This window comes from Solea senegalensis, linkage group LG5, assembly GCF_019176455.1.
Source record: "Solea senegalensis isolate Sse05_10M linkage group LG5, IFAPA_SoseM_1, whole genome shotgun sequence".
Taxonomy (NCBI): Eukaryota; Metazoa; Chordata; class Actinopteri; order Pleuronectiformes; family Soleidae; genus Solea; species Solea senegalensis.
Window position 1 is genome coordinate 26,330,424 of NC_058025.1, and position 20,281 is coordinate 26,350,704.

Genomic DNA, 20,281 nt, shown 5'->3' on the forward strand with positions numbered 1-20,281 from the left:
CAAAATGTGACAAAAAAGTCATAGTATAGTATGTCATCATAAATCAGTCAGAAAAGTCATAGTATAGTATGTCGTCCAAAAATTGTGTCTGGACATCAGTGCTTGGACGTCAGGGCCTGGACGTCAGTGCCTGGACGTCAGGGCCTGGAACGTCAGTGCCTGGACGTCAATGCCTGGACGTCAGGGCCTGGAACGTCAGGGCCTGGAACGTCAGGGCCTGGAACGTCAGGGCCTGGAACGTCAGTGCCACTCTGAAGCAGCTGCTTTCATACATAACTTGACTAGAGTAAATCCTGGTTCCCTTCCATTGAATCAGCAGCTGCAGGAATCTGAGGCAGGAGCTGGGTTTGTCCCAAATGACTGCACACACAAAAAAGAATTCAACTCTTTGTCACAATTGTCCCTGCACACTTTGGCCTGCGAGAAAAAAAAAACAGCAGAAGACTCCCTAGCCCCCCCGTCACTTTCCCCTCATGCCATCCTCAGTCCTCACCCCCCCACACACACACAAACACACCCCTCCTCCCTGCCACTACCTTTCTCCTGACCCCGGCCGCACGCATAAAAGACCCATCAGAAGTATCGCTGGCTGCATTTACAAGTGAAAGAGGCCCAATAATGGAGCGGTTAGGGAGAAGAATGAGGAGACAGAGGGGCACTCACAGATGTGGATGTGGGTGGGGAGGAGGGGAGGAGGCGGGAGGAGGGAGCAGCGTCCCATTGTTGCCCCCTCCCTGCCTCCAGTGTAGGGCAGGAAGAAGGGAGGGCTGGGATGGAGAGAAGAGCTAAAGTAGGAGGTGAAAGTGACTTTTCGCACTCGTTTTTCATGGGCTTTAGGAAAGAGGGAGTGGAAAAGAGGGATGAAGGAGGGGAGGCAAGAGAGAGACAAGAGGAGGAGTACATTTATAGAAGCAAAATACAGTGTCCACCACCAGGAGGCAGCTGGACTGGTGTCTTCTGCGGGCCAGGGAGCGTGTGAAAATAGCCTGGAAGGTCATCAGAGGTCTGTGTGTGTTTCATTGTCCAGGAAAAAAAGAGGATCTGAGACAAATGAGATGACCTCATGATGACCTCTGTGCTTCGATGCTATGACCTTTTGCTTAAGCTACGACCTTCAAAGCCCTCCTTTCCCTCTCGCACACCACTGGTGTGATGCTGGAGAGGGTGGAAGTAATGAAGTCATCACAGCAGGAGTGTGGCAAGATGTGGCGTATATATACACGTATATGCATATATATATATATATATGCATATACGTGTCTAAAATGGTATTAGCGTGGAAAGTGTCATGGAGCGATGATGTCAAAGGTCACAAACATAATCTGGTGAAATTTGGTAATGATCTGAAAGTTGACATGGAGAGAAAATATAAATTTATCACTGATTCAATCCAGAAATCCTAGATCCTGGTCCGGGTTTTACTCTTCCTGGGATTAATAACAAAGTTAAAAATCTGTTTACTAGAGTTAACGTTTAAAGGTTTCAAAATAAAAGCATTTCAGGAGATGTGGAAGCAGAACTTTATTTTGACAGCTCTGTAAATGTCAGAGATGTTAAAACAAGACACTTTGTGTTTTGTCTGACTTCATCATTCAAACAACAAAATTAAATGAATCTTAATAATGAGAGTTGAATATTTATCATCTTCATAAAAGTAAAGTGCATTGTGTGTGTCGTTACCTTGACAACACCTTTTACAGTTAAACACAAATAAAACACAGATATGACAGTGTGTGTGTCATCACTGAACTCAGGTTCACCTCCACCACACTTTAAAAGCTTTGCTGCCACCTGCTGGCAGTAAAGTGCCAGTGGAAAGTCAGAGTCAGCGTTAGAGCGATGAAAACAAAGAACTTTAAGATTAAGATTAGTAAAGGGCTAAATACAAATGTTTGAAAATATTTTTGACTGAGCAAATGTCATCGAAACAGATAATAATAATAATATTAATAATAATAATAACAATAAACCAGTTAATCAGAAAATTAAATTACAACACATTTTCAAGATTTGATCCAATCAATGATCCCTAAATCCACTCAGATTACCTCTAATCCAATTTCTCTGTTTTTACTCTACAGCTGGAACTCAAGATTATTTTCACAACTGATGAATCCGTTTGACAAATGTTGAAAAGCTGTGTTTCATGAAGCCAGAAATGATGATGTTCTCAAATGTCCAAAATATTCACTTTTAAGAAGCAGAAAAATCTGATCCTCAAACACAGTAATCCGGTCCAGGTTTGAGGTCTGATCCTCAAACACAGTAATCCGGCCCAGGTTTGAGGTCTGATCCGCAAACCATTCCAAAAACAAAAGAATCGGAACAAAACGAAATATTACAAAATGTGGACTTTTATTCTGAAAATAATGCTTCCGGTTCCCCTCCTCATCAGCAAACATAGAACACAGGCATTCAGTGGAATCTCTGGGTAAAGATTGGCAGATATATATATATATAAAATATACACTTTACAATCATTTAAAGTTATTTAAAGTAAATTCTAAACCACTCACTTTTTTATATGCAATAAATTCCCCAAGTTCAAGTCAACGAGTCATCATTCATGCATACTTTCCTGGACATGTGTGTTTTCAGTCGTTTTAACAGGGTTAATCCTAATCCTAATCCTCAACCACATTATTCCATCTTCTTACAGTTAACTTGATCACATTGGCATGAACCGTCGTCGTAGAGACAAAGACGGTGATTCTGCACGTTTGTCACTGAATTTCTCTCTGAATTCACTTTTTAACCTTTTAACACTTTTTTTTCTCATCAATGTAAAACATTCAGCGTTCTTTAAAATAAATATAATATATTTTTTTAAAAACTCTCCATGGACACTTTTCAAACCTCGGAAACAGAAAAACAAACTTTCATGTTTCCAGCAGAATTTAAGACAAATAAAAAGAGTCACGTCGCCTGAGAAATCTCACCCCACATGGAACCAACTTCATAAACGTAAGCTGGAGTTGGGTTTGAGGTAGAGTGAGACATGTCTCACCATCAGTGTCAACAAACTGTCCTCAGATGTAGTCTTTAGAGAAGAAACTGAGGTGCTTCCATGACTCTGAACCAGACGTCTCTGGACGTTCTCAGTGGACGTCTCAGTGGACGTCTCAGTGGCACGGACTCGCGTAGATTTTCCCTCGCAGTTTCAGTTCAAAGGAAAAAGTTGATTTTGGCAGAGACTGCCTTGCAGCCAGTGGTGGAGAAATACTGTCCGGCGACGGGAGTGTAGATCATGTCGCCCCCCACTGCCTCCACCACGTCACTGCGGTTACAACTGTCCCTCTGGCAGAGCTGGGACCGGACGCAGCGCTCGACGTGGCGCCGGCTCAGCGGCAGGAAGGGAACGAAGCCGGTGATGAGTTTCTTCTTGATGATGCTGGAGTGAAAGAAGCCGCCTGAAGAAAGAAACTCACGTCAGTTTTCTTCATTCTTAAAACAGGTGTTGGCACAGACCTGGTTTGAACATGAGGACAAAAACTGTCCAACGATGTCTCTGCAGTCAGATTTATGACAAAGAGGCTTCAATCAACAAAATCTGACTTTCTGAAAGAAACACTTCACGTTTGTATGAGGTACTGACACAAAGACAGCACTGAGACCCAGATCTAAGACCCCAGCTCCGAGACCCCTGCTCCGAGACCCAGTTTGACACATCTCAGTCTCAGTCCCAGTGAAAACATGGCTGCCATTACATCTTCTTTCAACAGGAAGCAGATGTTTCAATGACTTCTCTAGATGAGATGTCTTTGATAAAGCTCTGATATTGACAGATTTAACAGAAGCTATATTAAAAGTTGATTTGAAATGATTTGTGGGCGACTCACTTGTGTTGTGGTTGTAAAGCGTCTGTGCGATGTCATCCTGCAGGTCAGTCAGCCTGATCTCCTCTCGCTCCCGCCCAGCCTGCCGGTTCTCCTCGGTCACTTTGTTAATCACCTTCTCTCCTGTGGTGCTAACGGGACAAATAAATAAATAAATAAATAAATAAATAAAGGAAGGACATACCATGATAGTGACACGTTATCTAATTCACACATTTATGAGCAGCAAATGTAACCACAGCAGCCTGAAGTAGCACAGAGTCACCAGGTGGAGTTCAACATATTTACAGGTAACTGCAAAATACTAAGAAATAGTATGATTGTGTCAGAGGCAGCAACCTCAGCAGGGTTTACCATGATGAAAAAAGGACTTAAAGGCATCTTTAAAAGTGCCTTTAAGTCCTTGTGTCCGTCCATGCTTGTGACGCACCTGATGAAGACGTAGATGGCTTTGCGGTAATTGGTACGGAACACAACGTGATTAGGACCGAGGAAAGGCTCCAGGACGTCGATGAGGCCGGGAGGCATCTTCTCCATCTCGTCAAAAATAAAGACGGAGCGACCACAGTCTGTCAGGTTCCCCTCCACCCAGCTCTTTAGCTCCACCTGGAGGTCAACGGAGGGAAATGTAGTCCAGGCAATGGAGGCAGCATATCATTGTCCTGTCCAATCTACTGTACGTATTCAGCATTTGTATCTTCCTATTTAAGAAAAGAGACAAACCTGAACTCTGACTTACCCTGTACTTTTTGACAAAGTGAGGTAAGGGGAAGTGCAGCGTGGGGACAAACTGGTGGACATATGGGCTGCTCATGGCTGAGCCGTACAGATGATTTCCCAGCATTGTGCTAACCAGCGTCTTTCCTGTCCCAGAGGAGCCGTGGAAGGACAGCACCAGGGGCCGATCGGGGCTTTTATTCTGAAGGAACGTGGCGACCTCCTCTGACACAATGTCCTGGGCCAGGTGTTGTCCATAAATATTCTTGTACAGGTCCCATTCCAAGTCTGATCATGGAGACAAAACACACCAGTGATGTTAACGTGACCATTGACTCTTTAACATGGTTCAATTGTTTCTTAGATTAAATTAAGATTTGTGATGAATCATCAGCGAGTTAGTAACGTCTTACCATCACCGGGCTACACTTTATAAAACTATGACGGCATAATGATGGACGTCTGCATCACAGCAGGAACTCAACAGCCACAAAAACTGTGTCACAAATCCTGTTCTCCCAAAGAGAGGAAATAAACAGCACAAACATGACTTTTTACATGTTTAACAGTCTGTGCAGTGTTGGATTACAGGACTTTAGATTGGACTAGATCTAGACTAGACTAGACCAGATCTAGACTAGACTAGACTAGATCGGTCTGATATCGATCCAGTGATTTTGACTGACACTGATTCCCACTCTGAGTAAAATGTTTTGCCAAAAAATGTCAATTCTTTATCATTTTAGATAGATTTCAGTTTCATGAAAATGTTAAAAGTGTCAACAAGATGGCAACATGTTTACCTGAGTGTCATGAAGCTCCATACAAGGCAAATTAGAGGATTCTGCTTTGGTGACTTGACAGTCCTGATTTTACCAGTCCTGTTTCTATCAGTCCTGATTCTGTTATCAGTCCTGATTCTGCTGTCAGTCCTGATTCTGTTATCAGTCCTGATTCTGCTATCAGTCCTGTCAGTATTAGCTTCTCTAAGCTGTAAATGTGTATCACTGCTGAGTGAAGTGAGTTTGTGAAACACGACACAACAGTGACGTGTTCCTCTTTTGTCGTTAGCTGCGAGTGTAAATGTGAAGTCTCTCTTCGTGAACATTAAAGTGAACATGAAATCCCGGTGACGAAGGAAACTCTTCTTCCGTTCTCTCCGGTTAACCGGTGAACACTGAACGACAGTGACCATAAACCTGAAATGAGAGGGTGATTAGTGAACGGCGGAGTTACCTTTGATGTTGGGTTTGAAGTCGCAGTCGCAGTTTTCTGACACGGTGCAGTAAAGTTTGTGAAAAACGCCGCAGACTTGGTTATAAAGTGATAAAAACACAACACAGCGGAACACAGACATGTTTGCGGCTGCCGTCAACGAACACACGCTAAAAACAACTGGAGCAGAGGTTTCCGGCAGTGACGTAAAGCGACTTTGTAGTTTTTCTCCCTCCCGGAAGTGCTCAGAGAAGCAGTTAGCAAAGCGCACGAGGGAACTACTTTTCCCAGAAAGCACCGCAACTACTGCACGTTACACAATAACGTGTCGGACAGTGTGGATGATTATTCGAATAATCGTGAGGATCATGATTCCAGGTTCATCTACAAGACAACTGTGAAACCAGTGAAATGAGTAAACGTGTTTATTTATGATTCTGATGCATATTACATCATATTAGACCATATTATAATATATCATATCATATCATATTAGACCATATTATAATATATCATATCATATTAGACCCTATTATATTATACTATATTATATTATATTATATCAGATTATATTATAGTAGACCATATTAGACAAGAACACTATGTGAGGTGGTAAAAATGCGATTTAATTTTGAAAGATTAATTGTGAAAGATAGAGATAAAAACAGTAATAAGGTATTTTCTTTATCACAATTTGTACACAAATCTGTAGTATGTCATTTGTTCTTATTTGACAAATCTTCAAAATTCCCTATTGCCATAAATAAATAAAGTTATAATGTAATAAACAAGGGTCCAAACTTCATGAGGATAATATTTAGTGTTTTCTACACATGATGCAGTCAATGTCCACACCAAAGCAAGTCTAAGTGAAACCGTTTTTATTGTATCAACATTTTATCTCCATGGATACGACTTTTTATGATCCCTGAGTCACCTTTTTTTGTATGAGGTCATAATCCAACGTCGCTCATCTCTGTTGTCGTTGTCTTCCTCTTCTTGTGTTTGGAGATTATTTGATAACTTTCATTTTCTTACTCTTACTTTCTTACTGGATTTCCTTATTACTGTAATGTATATTTATTCAAATATAGCTTTATTTAAAAAAGTATTATTATTATGATTTAATTTGATTAATCATAATAACAACAATAATAATAATAATAGAATAAATAAATAAAATAATCAGTTTTTCCTGTGATTATGAGTCATTACTTTATACAACCACACAAAACCTTACTTATCCCTTTAAATATTTATTATTATTTTATTTAAAAAAAAAAAAATCCCTTTTCCCGTCAAGGATGCAAGACACTGTAGGACACCGTAGAACACTGTAGGACCTTTTGTAGGACAGGGTAGTGACAGAGAGAATATGACAGTCTACTCAGCTCTGGGGTCAGTGTGGTCTGACAGGGGCCTCCAGTTTGTTGGACAGGGCGGTCAGCACCTGGTCAAACTTGGCGTATCGCAGAGCCTGGTTCTCCGTAGCTCCCCGACTTCCCCAAAGCAACCTCAACTGGAAGTCGGTGAGGAAGATCTCCTGAACCTCCGCCTGCTCCTGGAAACCTGCAACAGTGAGTTTAGCTGTTTCTTATCTGAGTCGACAACAGAGCAGTGACAATTACCAGGACTGTGTTACAGTGTTCATTAACCTGGAATATATATATCTACCTATCTATCTATCTCGCTCTCTCTCTCTCTCTCTCTCTCCATACATACACATATATACATACATATATATATATGTATGTATGTATATGTACTGTCTCATATGTACTATATTTATAACCTGTGGATAAAACTAAGGATCCTCAGGATCCTGCCAACTCCACTTTTTCTTCCAGTGTCATGTCATCGTCTGCTACTAGACTCCCTGTGACGTCTGACCTCTATTACCTTGAAGTTTGTTCTCAGCATTAGAGCGGTAGATGCCACCCAGCTGTGCAATAGTCCTCGCTGCTCCCAAGTGGAACATGACCGCGTCCATGCTGGCTTCTGCCACTTCCCAATGCTCCGTGCCATCACCCACTGCCACTGTCTTCTCCAGCAGAGACAGGAGCGGGAGGACATGGGGGAAGGTGACGTTTGACAAGGGGCAGCTTTCTGTAAGAAGACAGATGAAGATTTTCACTGCATTTAAGGAGAGAGACAAAACCTTTGAGTCTGTCTGCTTGTTGTGTTGAAACAAGAGAGGATCAGTCACTTAATCAGCAAATGAGCCAAAGCTCATGATCCCATGCTGCTCCCAGTGTCATCAAACCAAGGGTTTTTGTTATTGTTTATGTATGTGTGTGTGTGCCATAGAAGTGTCTGTAGAATGATCTCAGAGAGCTCAGTTGCCCCGCCTCTTTCACTACTGTATGTTAACAGTGCCAGTGTAATAGGTCAGTATATTTGTTTGAATTGTCAAATAAAGTTTTTGACTTCCTCTTTCCTTCCTAGGTTTATCACACACGCTTATTTAAATAATATTCATGATCTCCTGCTATCTTTAAACCTGGCAAGAAACATTACACCTGGCTGTATTATATGTCCGCTGTTCTAATGTTAGAGTAGAATGAACATCAATATTAATATAAACAGTATGTTGAAACAGCTCTACCTCTGCCGTCATTCAGGCTCTTCATAAATGGCCTCAGAGTCTTCTCGTAGAGAACAGCGCCCTCTGTGTGTCTCTGCCGTAGTGCCACCCACGTCTGCTCCAGACGGGACACCTGAGGGACACGAGAAGATGAGGTTGGCGACGAGTGAATATTAATATTAATTCAAATACAAAGTGCTGTGCACCTGTGGCAGCTGTAAGGCCCTCATGACTGCTGCGAAGCCGAACATGTTCCCCATGGTGTTCTTGAGTTCAGCGGCGATTTGGATGATTTTATGAAGCAGACCAGCTCGCTCCTCGTTCGTCCCTGTGCAGCCCAACACATCTACGGCCAACATGATCGCCATGGTGTGAAACCTGATCAAACACAGAGATTAAGCAAAGAAAGAAAAATTCAATGTATGTACTATAAAGCCCATAAAACTATATAGTCTTATTAGCGTTGACACTGTGTTTTATTGTCTTACAGCAGCCAGAATTAAACCTATTACAATCTGCTTTGTGTTTACACCAGCGTACTCAGTGTATGAAAACACGCGAGAACACACCTCTCCAGCAGGTCTTGTCGCAGCTGATGACCATGTGGCAAAGTGAGCAGCTCCATCCCAGAGCTGACTCCCATCATCCTTTGCACCTCTGGTGTCACCTCCAGAATTCTGGCCACCTTTAAAACACCGTTATCGTTTGATGTGTAACAAACTGGCAAAATCTGCACACCTTAAAAAGACACATGTTCACTGTGAGATGTGAAAACACTCTGTCCTAATAATAGCTATTGTTGTAGTTATAGGGTTGACATCTGTCAGGCAAACTATGATTTATAACGTGATGATGAAAAAATATGGATAACAGGATTTTAAATACTACCATGCAGTCAGCCTTGGTGATATGTTTGGCCGCCGCCCTGGGGTCAATTTCAGCTAGAAGATCCTTAACCCTTCGCAGAATGCCCACCTCCAGTGGTTTATTCTCCTTAGGTATCAGCTGGGACTTGTACCTGCTCGGACCAAAAGAAGAAACTGCCTCCACCACAGGTGAGAAGTGCACGTTTCCTGAGCCTTTCTCATCCCGCAGCCTCTCCACATAAGTCTGTGGGCCGAGGTACAGCTCAGTGTAGCAGCTTCCCTCTGGATCAGAGGTGGGGGTCTGGTTCAGGTGTGGAAGGAACATGGGGAGGGTGCTGTTCGAAGAGCATGTGGGTTGGACGATATGTGGGCACCTGGAGAGGGATGGAAATGGGGCCGTGCTGCCTGCCGTGCTGCCCACCGCGCTGCCCGTCTGGCTCCTGCACAGCCTAATGGACTGTGAGGCTGAAGATGGAAGAAGAAAGGGCAACAGATATGGTTAGTTAGTTAGTTAGTTAGTTACTAGATGGAGTTCTAGACAGAAAATCTCTAAAGATTCTTCTAATATTAGTATCTGAATTTCAATGAACATCAATGAAGATGGAAAGATGCGATTAATAACATTTAATGGTCTCACAGCATATCTTTATTTGACCTCTTTGACCTCTCTGAGCTTTTTCACACGCGTTTTACATTATTGATTCTTTTTTTTTTATAACATTTAACCTTAGTAATGATTACATTAGAGTTTCTGTTGGTATCAAACTTACTGTTGATGCTGTTTAGAGATGATGGGATGGATTCTTCAGGAGCCAACTGAGTCTGCTCATCCTGCACTTGGTTTTTGTCTGTCTCCCTGTGGTGGAGAGAGGACGGACTGTACAGACAGAGACAGACAGAGAGGACACATTGTTGTCAACCTCCAGAAAGCACAACACCACTGCATTTATATTTTGGTAACAGTCACATGAAGGAGATTTTATCATATTTTATCTGTTCTACTTGTATTCATTATTAACCCTCACAATACATGTGTATATGTATATATATATATATATATATATTTTAAATGTAACTTTGACCTGTTGTGTTACTGTCAACTTGTGGTTGCTATACATTATTATCCAGTAGAGGGCCCTGCAGACACTATCCCCCACACTGTATCCCATGTTACCAATAAACAATACTATTGACCAACTGTGGATGGAGACCAAGAGCAAATCCAACATTGTGTGTACATTGTGTACATTACCAATTAGAGCGTAAAAAACCTGATTGGAAACACTAGGAAAAATACCCCATTAAATATTAGATAAAAGATTTGTTGTCAGAGAGAAGTGGAAAAGCTGGTGCATCAAATAAAATGTATATTTTGAAAAAGTGCAATGGAAACAGACTGAAAGTAAAGGACGACACTGAGAAATGATGTGAGTGAAACATTACTTGTTTTGCTTCTGAACAGTTTAATTTAAAGTGAGTCAGTAAAGGTGTGTACTGCATGTACCTCCATGGGCGGAGCCTCTGCTCCACCTTTTCTCCTCCACCTGTGCAGTCATTACTCAGCCCTCGCTGGCAGGACTGTGGACTGGCAGCTGTGCCAAAGGCTGTCTCCAGATCTCTGAGTGGCAGCATCCTGTTCACCGGTTGTTGAATATGAACGCCACTGCACCGGCTCACGGGCGTCTTCCTGCCCACGTAGAAGTGGACGAGGGCCGGTAACGTGTCGAAGGCCTCACCCTCTAAGCTGTACTGGATCCGGGTGAAGGTCTCGCTGGACTGAACTGCTGTCGTCCTGATGAGGAAGTGACGCATGCTCTGTTCCCAGTGACATGTGAGGACAAAGTCACCCTGACTGGACTGAGAGTCTCTGATGAGGAAGTCGCCTTGGTTCACCAGCAGGCTCTCTGACACCTGGGCACACAGTTTATTGATGTTACTGTATGACCTGAGGGACAGTTCACACATCATGTCTGTGTCACTCAGGTGAATGAAGCATGATGAACAGCAACAATGGATCCACAATGACTTTGTGACATTAAAGTGTTGATTTGTGTGAGCCGTTTTTCCTCGTGTCCCCACTGAAGTCATGTTTTCTCGGTGTCGGTGTCTCAGGCTGGTTCTTGACAATAAATAAAACCTGATTTATCTTAACAAGTTCGGTTGTATGAGGCACTGACACAGTGACACCTGAAGACGAACCTAACCATGGTGTCACGTGATCTGATCTCTCTGATGGAGGTAGAGATAAGGTCTAAACATGTGAGTGTGTGTGTGAGAGAGAAAGACACCAACCTCCCAGGGAATGTGTCCGTGGTACCAGGCATGGCTTCTCAGGTTTGTGCCACTCAGCTTCAGCTCCTCCTCCAGCTGCTTCCTCTGCTCCTCTGATGGTGGCTCCAACCGCAATTTACCTTTCGAGAACTTAAAGGGCATCACAGGTGCACACACAGACAGAAGAAGAGGTGTTTAGATCATCGTGCCATCTTTGATTCTCATCTTCTCTCTCTGCTGCTTCTCGTCGTCTGGAACAACAAACCAGACCAGTCTGAAATATGTTCGTCCTCTGAGGGAATGATTCTAGTCCAACTCCAGCCTCCTCAGCTCAGCTCAGCGTGTGTGTGTGTGTGTGTGTGTGTGTGTGTGTGTGTGTTAATCAGGGATGTGGACAGCTCTGGCATTCCCACACTGGCATCCACAGCAGAGGCCTCAAGTACCAGAACCATGTTAGATTCTTGGCCTTGTCTCTGGGGCAACGCAGTTACACGATGGACCATCACTCACTGGAGGAGCGTCCTTCGCGTCACACACACACACACACACACACACACACACACACACAAACAACACAAAGTTTGTGTGTGGGGGGGGGGGCTTTATATGAATAATTTACTTTGGGGACAGGCTGGGAACACACACGCACGCACGCACACACACATGTACTGTTACTCTTGTTACGCCTCATCTCATAAACCGTGGTTTGTTCCACTCAACTGCAAATCAAGGGGTTGACATCAGGCCAGGGACACTTGTGTGTGTGTGTGTGTCATTACCATTGTCATTCATAGCCATCATGTCCCATTCAAGTGTGTTTGTCAAGTGTCCAATTATGAATCAGTGAGCTGGAGACTGTCTCACTCTCTGTTCTCCAAGTCTGTTTTCTGTGTCTCTGTGTCTCTGTGTATCTGTCTTTCTGAGTCTCTGTGTATTTGTCTCTCTGTGTCTCTGTTCTCTGTCTCTCTTTGCTGAATTGCAGCTGTCATTGTTTCCAGTAACAAGTGATGTAATCATAAATGTGAGGCCTTGTTGAGAACAAACTTACCTTCACATACTCTCCACCTCTGCCTGTGAGATCATGTGCTCTGAAACATACACAACAGCTTCAATTTAAGACATTTTAAGAACATGTCCCTCTGTTAGACAGCCATGCCTGATGGGGAACTGGAGTTTCTATATGAACTTTGTTGCATGGAGTGAGTTTTTAAAATTGTTCAAATTTAACTTTCTGTTGTTAGATGACTTATTCTGAATCACATCTCCTTTTTCTTGCACAAGCAGCAGAGTCTTAATCGGACTCCACCCCAGCAACTTCTTACAACACAACTGTGATGTCTCCAGAGAGAAGACAAATGAAGAAAAACGTCTTGTTCTCACACTATTTGGTCTGTATTCACAGTCTGAACAACATGGGAATCACAGAGCTCAGTTTGGGATAAAGGGGAATTGGTGTGTGTTTGTGTTTGTGTGTGTGTGTGTGTGTGTGGTGGGGGTTTGGCGGGTTGGCTCCTTTCTGACAACAGTGATATGTTGTGTCACTGAAATGACACACTGTGAGTGTTGATCTGCTCTCACTCTGCTCTTACTCAACATGCTACACATTTCCATGAGTAACATTGAGGGACTTCTCTTCTACAGGGGCTGCTCCAGGGATTTTGGGGGCCTGAGTAAAACATCCAAAATCATACATTTATGTATAAAGTAATTCATTTATAAATATACAAGATAACAAAGGTATTTCATACTTGATAATTATGATTTATATAATTATATATAAATAAATCAAATGAATAAAGGATTTATAAAAACAAATGAAGCAGTTAAGTATCCGAGGTACTCAACAGACTAGAAAACAACAGAGAAAATACATGGTCTCACCTGTCAACATCCTCTGCATCCCGTGGAGGATTTTTTGTTTCCTGCTTACTTGTGAGAAGTCGCCGTCTCTCGTCTTTGTCGTCTTTGTCGTCCAGATGGTTGTGAGTTTCATTGGTGATTGGATCCATTGACACATAAACGTCCTGTGGAACCATGTTGGGACTATGAGCTGCCATGTTTGCTGGGTTTTTCACACATCTACCAATCTCTAGAGCATGTCTGCTGATGGACGGAGCGTGGTCTCTTGAAGAATGACCAGAGCGGCTTTCAGGAGACGAGTTCAAAGGTGAAGCCCGTCTGGGTGTTGGAGTGACTGGTGCAGACATAGACTGATGTTGGTCCACAGTGGTGAGACTGAGGCTGGACAGAGCACTGAGCAGGGGGGAGTCTTGGACACGTTCCATCGCCTTCCACTGGCTCTGCCCATCCTTCACCCCCTCACCCTCCTCCTTCCTGCTCTTCTTCTTTTCTTTCAGCCTCCTGCAGCTCTTCTTCTCACTGCGGGGCACAGTGCCCACATGTGTGTACATGTCACTGGAGCAGGCGTAGCTGGGTCTGTGCAGGCGAGGCTCCATGTCGTCCACCGACTGGTCAACCACTGCTGCTGATGTGGCTCCACCCTGGCTCCTCCCATCACGGCTCCCATCATGCTCCTGGGCTGTTTTGGTGCTGGTCTTGGATGGCGAGCGGCGGACCGAGAGATTGGTGAGGCTCCCAAACCACTTGAGATCTGGAGAGTTGGAGTTTAAGTTGAGTTTATTGTTTATTTAACAGGGAGGTAATTAATAGCTAATTCACATCTGGAGACCCTGAACAAACTGATGAGATGAGATGCCATACGATACAATAACATATGATACGATAACATACGATCATATACAAGAAGATACAATAATATACAATAATATACAATAAGATACAATAAGATAACAGCCAATACGATACAATAAGATAGTACATAAGAATACATGAGAATACTAATGGACAGGTAGACAATTAAGACAATGTGACATTATTCAGACCCATTTTTCATCCAACTCAGGTCTCAACCTTAGAATAAATAATGTATGTAAGAATAATTTGTATATAACTGAGTACAATAACAAACTGTAAATGGGAATATTTATTTTACACATATTTAAGAATAACGTCATGAGAATAAGAACATTTAGTTTAAGGTATTTAAGAGTGATATTTGAAAAAATGAATTGTATATGAATCACATATTTACGAGAAGAAAGAACTACATATCTAACATCCATTTCTACTGCTTTATCCTCCACATGAGGGTCGCAGGGGGCGCTGTGACAATAGGGCGAGGGGCGGGGTCACACCCCGGACAGGTCACCAGTCCATCACAGGGACAAAAACAACCGTCCACTCTCACTCTCACACTCACACCTATGGTCAAGTCCAGTTCACCTGATCCCCATATTGCATGTTTCTGGACTGTTGGAGGAAACCAGAGAACCCGGACTTACTGTATCTAACATTCTTGAGAATGTTGTATTCAACAATAACATATTCATATTACAGTGACTTACAGAGCATCATCATCAGTGTGAGAAGCACAGTGAGCGGTTGTCCCTCCAGCAGACACTCACTGTGTCTCACTGTCCACTGAGACGACACAAAGACTCGTCTATGCTCCATTTACAAAGCACTAAAAACACTGTGTGTGTGTGTGTGTGTATTCATGTCAGAGGACAAACACACAAAGGCAAACACAAACACACACACAGTGACACAGTGTCAGAACGTGACATTATTGAAACAGAAGCCTCTTTTCATCACAAAAATCTCTTTAAAATTTCTGTTGTCACTCAAGTAGGAAATGCAACTTCCAATACTTTTCACTACTTTTGCTTCCTGCTTTTATTTGTAAATGCACACTCAACACTATGATAAGATGTGACAACAGCATAATAAGGATTAAATGAAGTTCTGCAAGTTTACAAAGTCTATAATATCTTAAGAATATGTTCAGGGCATTTTCTGCCACTGTTGTCTTGTAAGACCTAAACTTACCCAATGACGCCAGAAATTCCTATTTCCCCATCAGCTAAAAACGGATTTTAAGATATTTCTATCTAAGCATTTTTGGACTTTGTGGCAGAAGAGTGAAAGTGACAAATCCGCACAAACGTCATTTTCCTGTTAGAAAAGGCAATGTAACGGTGAAATAAAGCAGCAAACGTATACATCAAATGTCATAGATTTCATGTGAACCTCAGCACAGAGGTCACACAGTGGTGACAATGTGTCAGGCTCTCACAACCACACTGTCAACACAACACACACACACACACAAACCCATATAAAATGACACAATTAATTCATAAAATCACAAACAAAACAAACAAACATGAAACTTACTCAGCCTTCGTTTGTCCATTGTTTCCTGATATTTAACATGTAAAAGTCTGTCTTTCGCTGGTCCCTACTGTGACAATAAACCACATGCTCAAATAATCTGTGAATCTGCTTCCTGTCTCCACACACACACACACACACACAGGAAGTCCTATATATGTAGTTAAGAGCTCATGAAATGATGTGTCAGTCAGTGTGTTATCATCCCATCACTGCTGTGCAACATGACGACAACAACAACAATAATAATGATAATCCCATGTACACATGTGTTTTTGTGTTAATTGTCCACTAAACTAACACTTTTACATTATTGTCATTATTATTTACTTTTAAGTGTCTCATAGAAAAATCAATACTGATCAGTTATTGCCATAATGCCACCACAGAAGAACAGAAGGACAGGAGAATAAGAGGACAGGAGAACAGGATGACAGGAGAACAAGAGGACAGGGGAACAGGAGTTCCCAAATTTACATTATGAATAAAAGATCATAAAGCTGCTTCTTATGTTTAACCAAACATTTTCAAAAATCCAAGTGATTAAAGAAGACGTGAGGAACATAAATGAACTCCGATTGTAAAAGAGTGTGTGTGTGTGTAAGTTCATGTATAAAGAGAAAAAAAAAAAAAGATTTCAGCAACTTAACATTTCCCAAACAAAAAACACAGAACTTCCTGTTTCAGTTCTTCAAAAAACAACCTAATAATTAAAGGAATCCTTCCCCGATTTGCATTCATACTAGAATAGGGCTAGTATTTTTTTAAAAATTGTGCTTCCCAACCTTTCCCTGAGTTGAGAAGTATCTTCATTCTTTTCTTAGTTACGTGACCACCAGTGACACTTGGTCCTGTTAGCGTAACAGTTAGCAAAGATGGCGGACACTGTTTACATTCTGGGAATGAGGTCCCGCCCCCCTACGTGTGAGTCTAAAAAGTGCGGAATTAGCGTTGCAGTTCCAAGCCTTGGACCACGTGTCACTGGGAAATATCTCTGAGAAATATCTTCATTATCTTCATGAAGATATTTCTCGACTCTCAGAAACTGAGATTGGCAAGCACACATTTTCAATTCAAAGCTAAATGCAAATCGGTATTTGTATTCCTATAAAGTATTCCTTTAATCTGCTTGTGAAAGATTGTGTTTGTGAACACGTCTTTAAATAAAACTACATTTAAAATAGAAAAATCTAATACTTATTCTCACTGTGTGAATAAATCAGAGCGGAAGAATCAGAACTCTAAATTGACCATAGGTGTGAGCGTGAGAGTGAATGGCTGACTGTCTCTATATGTGTCCCGATGCGATGGACTGGCGAACTGTCCAGGGTGTAAGGGCTTTTGTGAGTGACACAGCTGCTGGACACGTCTCACTGTCTGTCTGACACGTCTCAAACAAACAAAGTGTTCTTCCATCGTGTGAACAAAGACGACTTAGAGTCAACAGAGACAACAAAACGTCTCATCACCGAACTAAAAGAAAACAAGACAAAAAAAATTCAAACGTTCATTCATGTCTGTTGTTGTGAATGTTTCCCGGTGCAGACGGCACACGCACAGCACATGTACATGAGTGCTGACTCAATACTACAAAAAACAAGCTCCTCATTCCTACACAATTAAAACTGTATTTAAACTTTATCTCTATGATAACATCATTTCTGACAGAAAGAAAGACAGAAAGAAAGAAAGAAAGAAAGAAAGAACAGTTTTGTCACATACAGTGACATTAAAGTTTGATATCATGTTCAACCACTAGATGGCAGCAGATCCTTATTCAGCATAGACATATAAGGAACAGATGAAGTGTGATTATAAACAGCAAAAAAAAAACATTAAAATTTAAATGTAACAAAAATCATTTTAAAGGGACAGTTCAGGTATTTTGCAATAGGGACAGTGAATATTCAGTGTTGTTTTACAGACATTAACAATCACACATGTGTGTCAGTACAAAAACAGAATGTGAAAAATCATCCTCAGATAACTGCACCATCTGTTGCTGTAAACAAAGCCGCTAATTTATGATTTGTGTGAAGGAGTGTTAAATAACTGTGCTTCCATGAAACAAGACCAACAATCAGACAACTGTGGCGTGAACAGAGAGTCAGTCACCGTCAACTGATCAGTGAAGGTAACCAGAGGTAACCAGAGGTAACCTGAGGTAACCACATTCAAATCAATCAAATCAAAACAGCCGCAGAATAACACACAGACAAGAAACAGCCATGAAAGAACTCACAGAATATAAATAAATAAATGAAAATATGCAGTGAATATTGTATCTGCCCTAAAAATGAGTCATTTCTGTACACACACCAATTTTAGTGACAGTGAATTTATCCACACACACACAGTTGAGCAGAGGGTGGCACCCACTTCCCTATTGCTCCGTGGGTGCCTTGCTCACAGGCACATCAGCCCTTGACCCACCCTGGGATTGAACCAGCAACTATCTTGGTAATAGGCTGCGTTGATTGCCGTGATTGTGTGTATGTGAGAGAGAGAGAGAGAGAGACTGCAGAGTCTCATAACCTTGGACGCCCGTGAAACTGCAGGAAACGCAGCAGCTCATCAAATATTTATGGCTCCATCTAAACCAGGAGTTCATGTGGAGGCTCTGCATGAAGAGGCCTCAGACTGAGGGAAACACACCTGTTCACACACAGGAAAACACACACCACGATCACATGATTCTTATGAAAATGTCTAATTTTTACTTTTTTTTACGGCTGTTCTTGGCTCCAGTGTTTCAGCCAGATGATTCATTCTGCCTCACTCAGTTTGTGAGTTTGGGCCAAATCATTTCTGCATATTATGCATTCATTCATTATCTGATTCAAATATTTCCCACAGGAGAAAAAAAAAACCCATCAGGTGACTAACAAAAGAAGAAATTAAACTGTGTGTTAAAAAAGAATAAGATTTGTTTGTATTGTGACTATTTTAAAACTCAATATGTTTCAGTTCTTTGGATAAATGTGTACTTCTTAACACTACAGTTATACTGTGTGTGTGTGTGTGTTCGTGCTTTTCACTCACAAGTGATGTGTGAAAACAATGTGCGTGTGTGTGAGGTGTGAACCCAGGTGTGTTAATGTTCTCTGACACTGCCTGGTCCAAATTTAAAGGTGTGATCCTCGTCTCTATTTCCAGCAGGTTACAGAATAAACTTAACCGACAATAACACTAGAAAAGAGCGACTGACTCGTTTTCCATTGCCAGAAGAGGTTTGTCATCATTTCCTCTAGTTAGTATTGTTTGAAGATTCCATAAAAAAACCAACAAACACCAGAAGGAAGAACCACGGAGAACAACGTTACCACGTTTGTTGAATGAACAGAAGCTGAGAAAGTGCTATAGATCTATGTATGTTCACCTCTTTATTTCACTGTTAGACCAACTGTGAAATGTGATGTAAAAGAGTTGATTCCCCTGCTACTGAATGTCTTCTGTGGGAAACGGACAAACTGAAGAAAGAAAACTATCTTTTTACCTTGTTTTCTAGCTCACGGTAATGTCAGAAGAGCAGAGGCCTGAAGAATGATCGGTCCACAGCACCTCAGTGATGCCTTTCCCTGCTGAGCTGTTACTTTTTCATCTTGATGCCTCAGTTGTAATGCTGCTGCTGCTGCTGCTGTGCAGACGACGGCTAGATCTGACAGATGAGAAATGGAGGATTTGTGATTAGGATGAGAATGAGGATGAGGATGAAGGTGACTCTCACAATGATCCATCTCCCGCTCTGCTTGTGTGTGTGTTTAGGTGGATCCTGGTAAAAGATTGTATTCTAACTACAGTCTACTCTCCATATGCCTTAAACCTAAACCTTAAACTGCACAAAATGCAACTGATACATGCTGACATACAGTACATGTTCAGTGTCTGCTGACATACATGCATACGGCACACAGCTGATGACTTACAGTGCAGTACAGGCACCACAGGCTGATCCTGATTTTAGGCTTCACATTTGGGAGCTGTAAAATGTCTACTTTTACTTACAGTTGGTGTATATTACAGTATACTGGTATTGGTTTATTTGTGATATTTTGCGCTGTTTTGCTTCACTCCCCTGAGATCTGAGAGAGAGACACAGAGAGAGGACCTGGGCAAACATTACACTTAAGTTCTGAAAATATGTTTAAACACAGGTTTGCACAGCTATTCTTAAGCCACGTTCATTCCTTTAAACAGCCAAAGCAAAGCATTATTACCCACTTTAACCATAACTCATTAATGAATAATCCTACCATTAACCTAACCACTAAATCTTAGCCCTAAACCTGACCAGTTACACGGAAATGACATTCTGCCTCATTAGAACCAGGTTTTGCTCCTCATGAGGACTACTGGTTCTGACAAGGTTGGTGTTTATGCCAGAAAAGTACACACACACACACACCTGTAAGCCTGCACTTTGCAGCAGAACCACAGGTCCTAGGTGAGGGACTGGACAAAGAGTGGTTCAAAGACCTCCAATGTGTGTGTGTGTGTGTGTTATATAATGTTTAATTCACACACAAAAAACACATTGC

At 41.9% G+C, this 20,281-nt stretch overlaps 2 protein-coding genes across 2 annotated transcripts; both read right to left on the reverse strand.

The window, feature by feature from the left end:
• Nucleotides 1-2,336: 2,336 nt before the first annotated feature.
• Nucleotides 2,337-6,177, reverse strand: tor2a (torsin family 2, member A). The gene is made up of 5 exons (XM_044025245.1): nucleotides 5,790-6,177; nucleotides 4,576-4,841; nucleotides 4,267-4,442; nucleotides 3,840-3,967; nucleotides 2,337-3,410 (listed from the first exon to the last, which is right to left on the reverse strand). The coding sequence occupies exons 1-5, from the start codon at nucleotides 5,908-5,910 to the stop codon at nucleotides 3,166-3,168; spliced, it is 936 nt and encodes a 311-aa protein (XP_043881180.1). The 5' UTR covers nucleotides 5,911-6,177; the 3' UTR covers nucleotides 2,337-3,165.
• A 746-nt stretch (nucleotides 6,178-6,923) lies between these two features.
• Nucleotides 6,924-15,860, reverse strand: sh2d3cb (SH2 domain containing 3Cb). Its single transcript, XM_044026271.1, has 12 exons — nucleotides 15,747-15,860; nucleotides 13,371-14,100; nucleotides 12,538-12,577; nucleotides 11,511-11,639; nucleotides 10,723-11,129; nucleotides 9,989-10,095; nucleotides 9,241-9,683; nucleotides 8,922-9,037; nucleotides 8,559-8,730; nucleotides 8,374-8,485; nucleotides 7,668-7,874; nucleotides 6,924-7,337 (listed from the first exon to the last, which is right to left on the reverse strand). The coding sequence occupies exons 1-12, from the start codon at nucleotides 15,763-15,765 to the stop codon at nucleotides 7,168-7,170; spliced, it is 2,652 nt and encodes an 883-aa protein (XP_043882206.1). The 5' UTR covers nucleotides 15,766-15,860; the 3' UTR covers nucleotides 6,924-7,167.
• Between the last annotated feature and the right edge of the window lie 4,421 nt (nucleotides 15,861-20,281).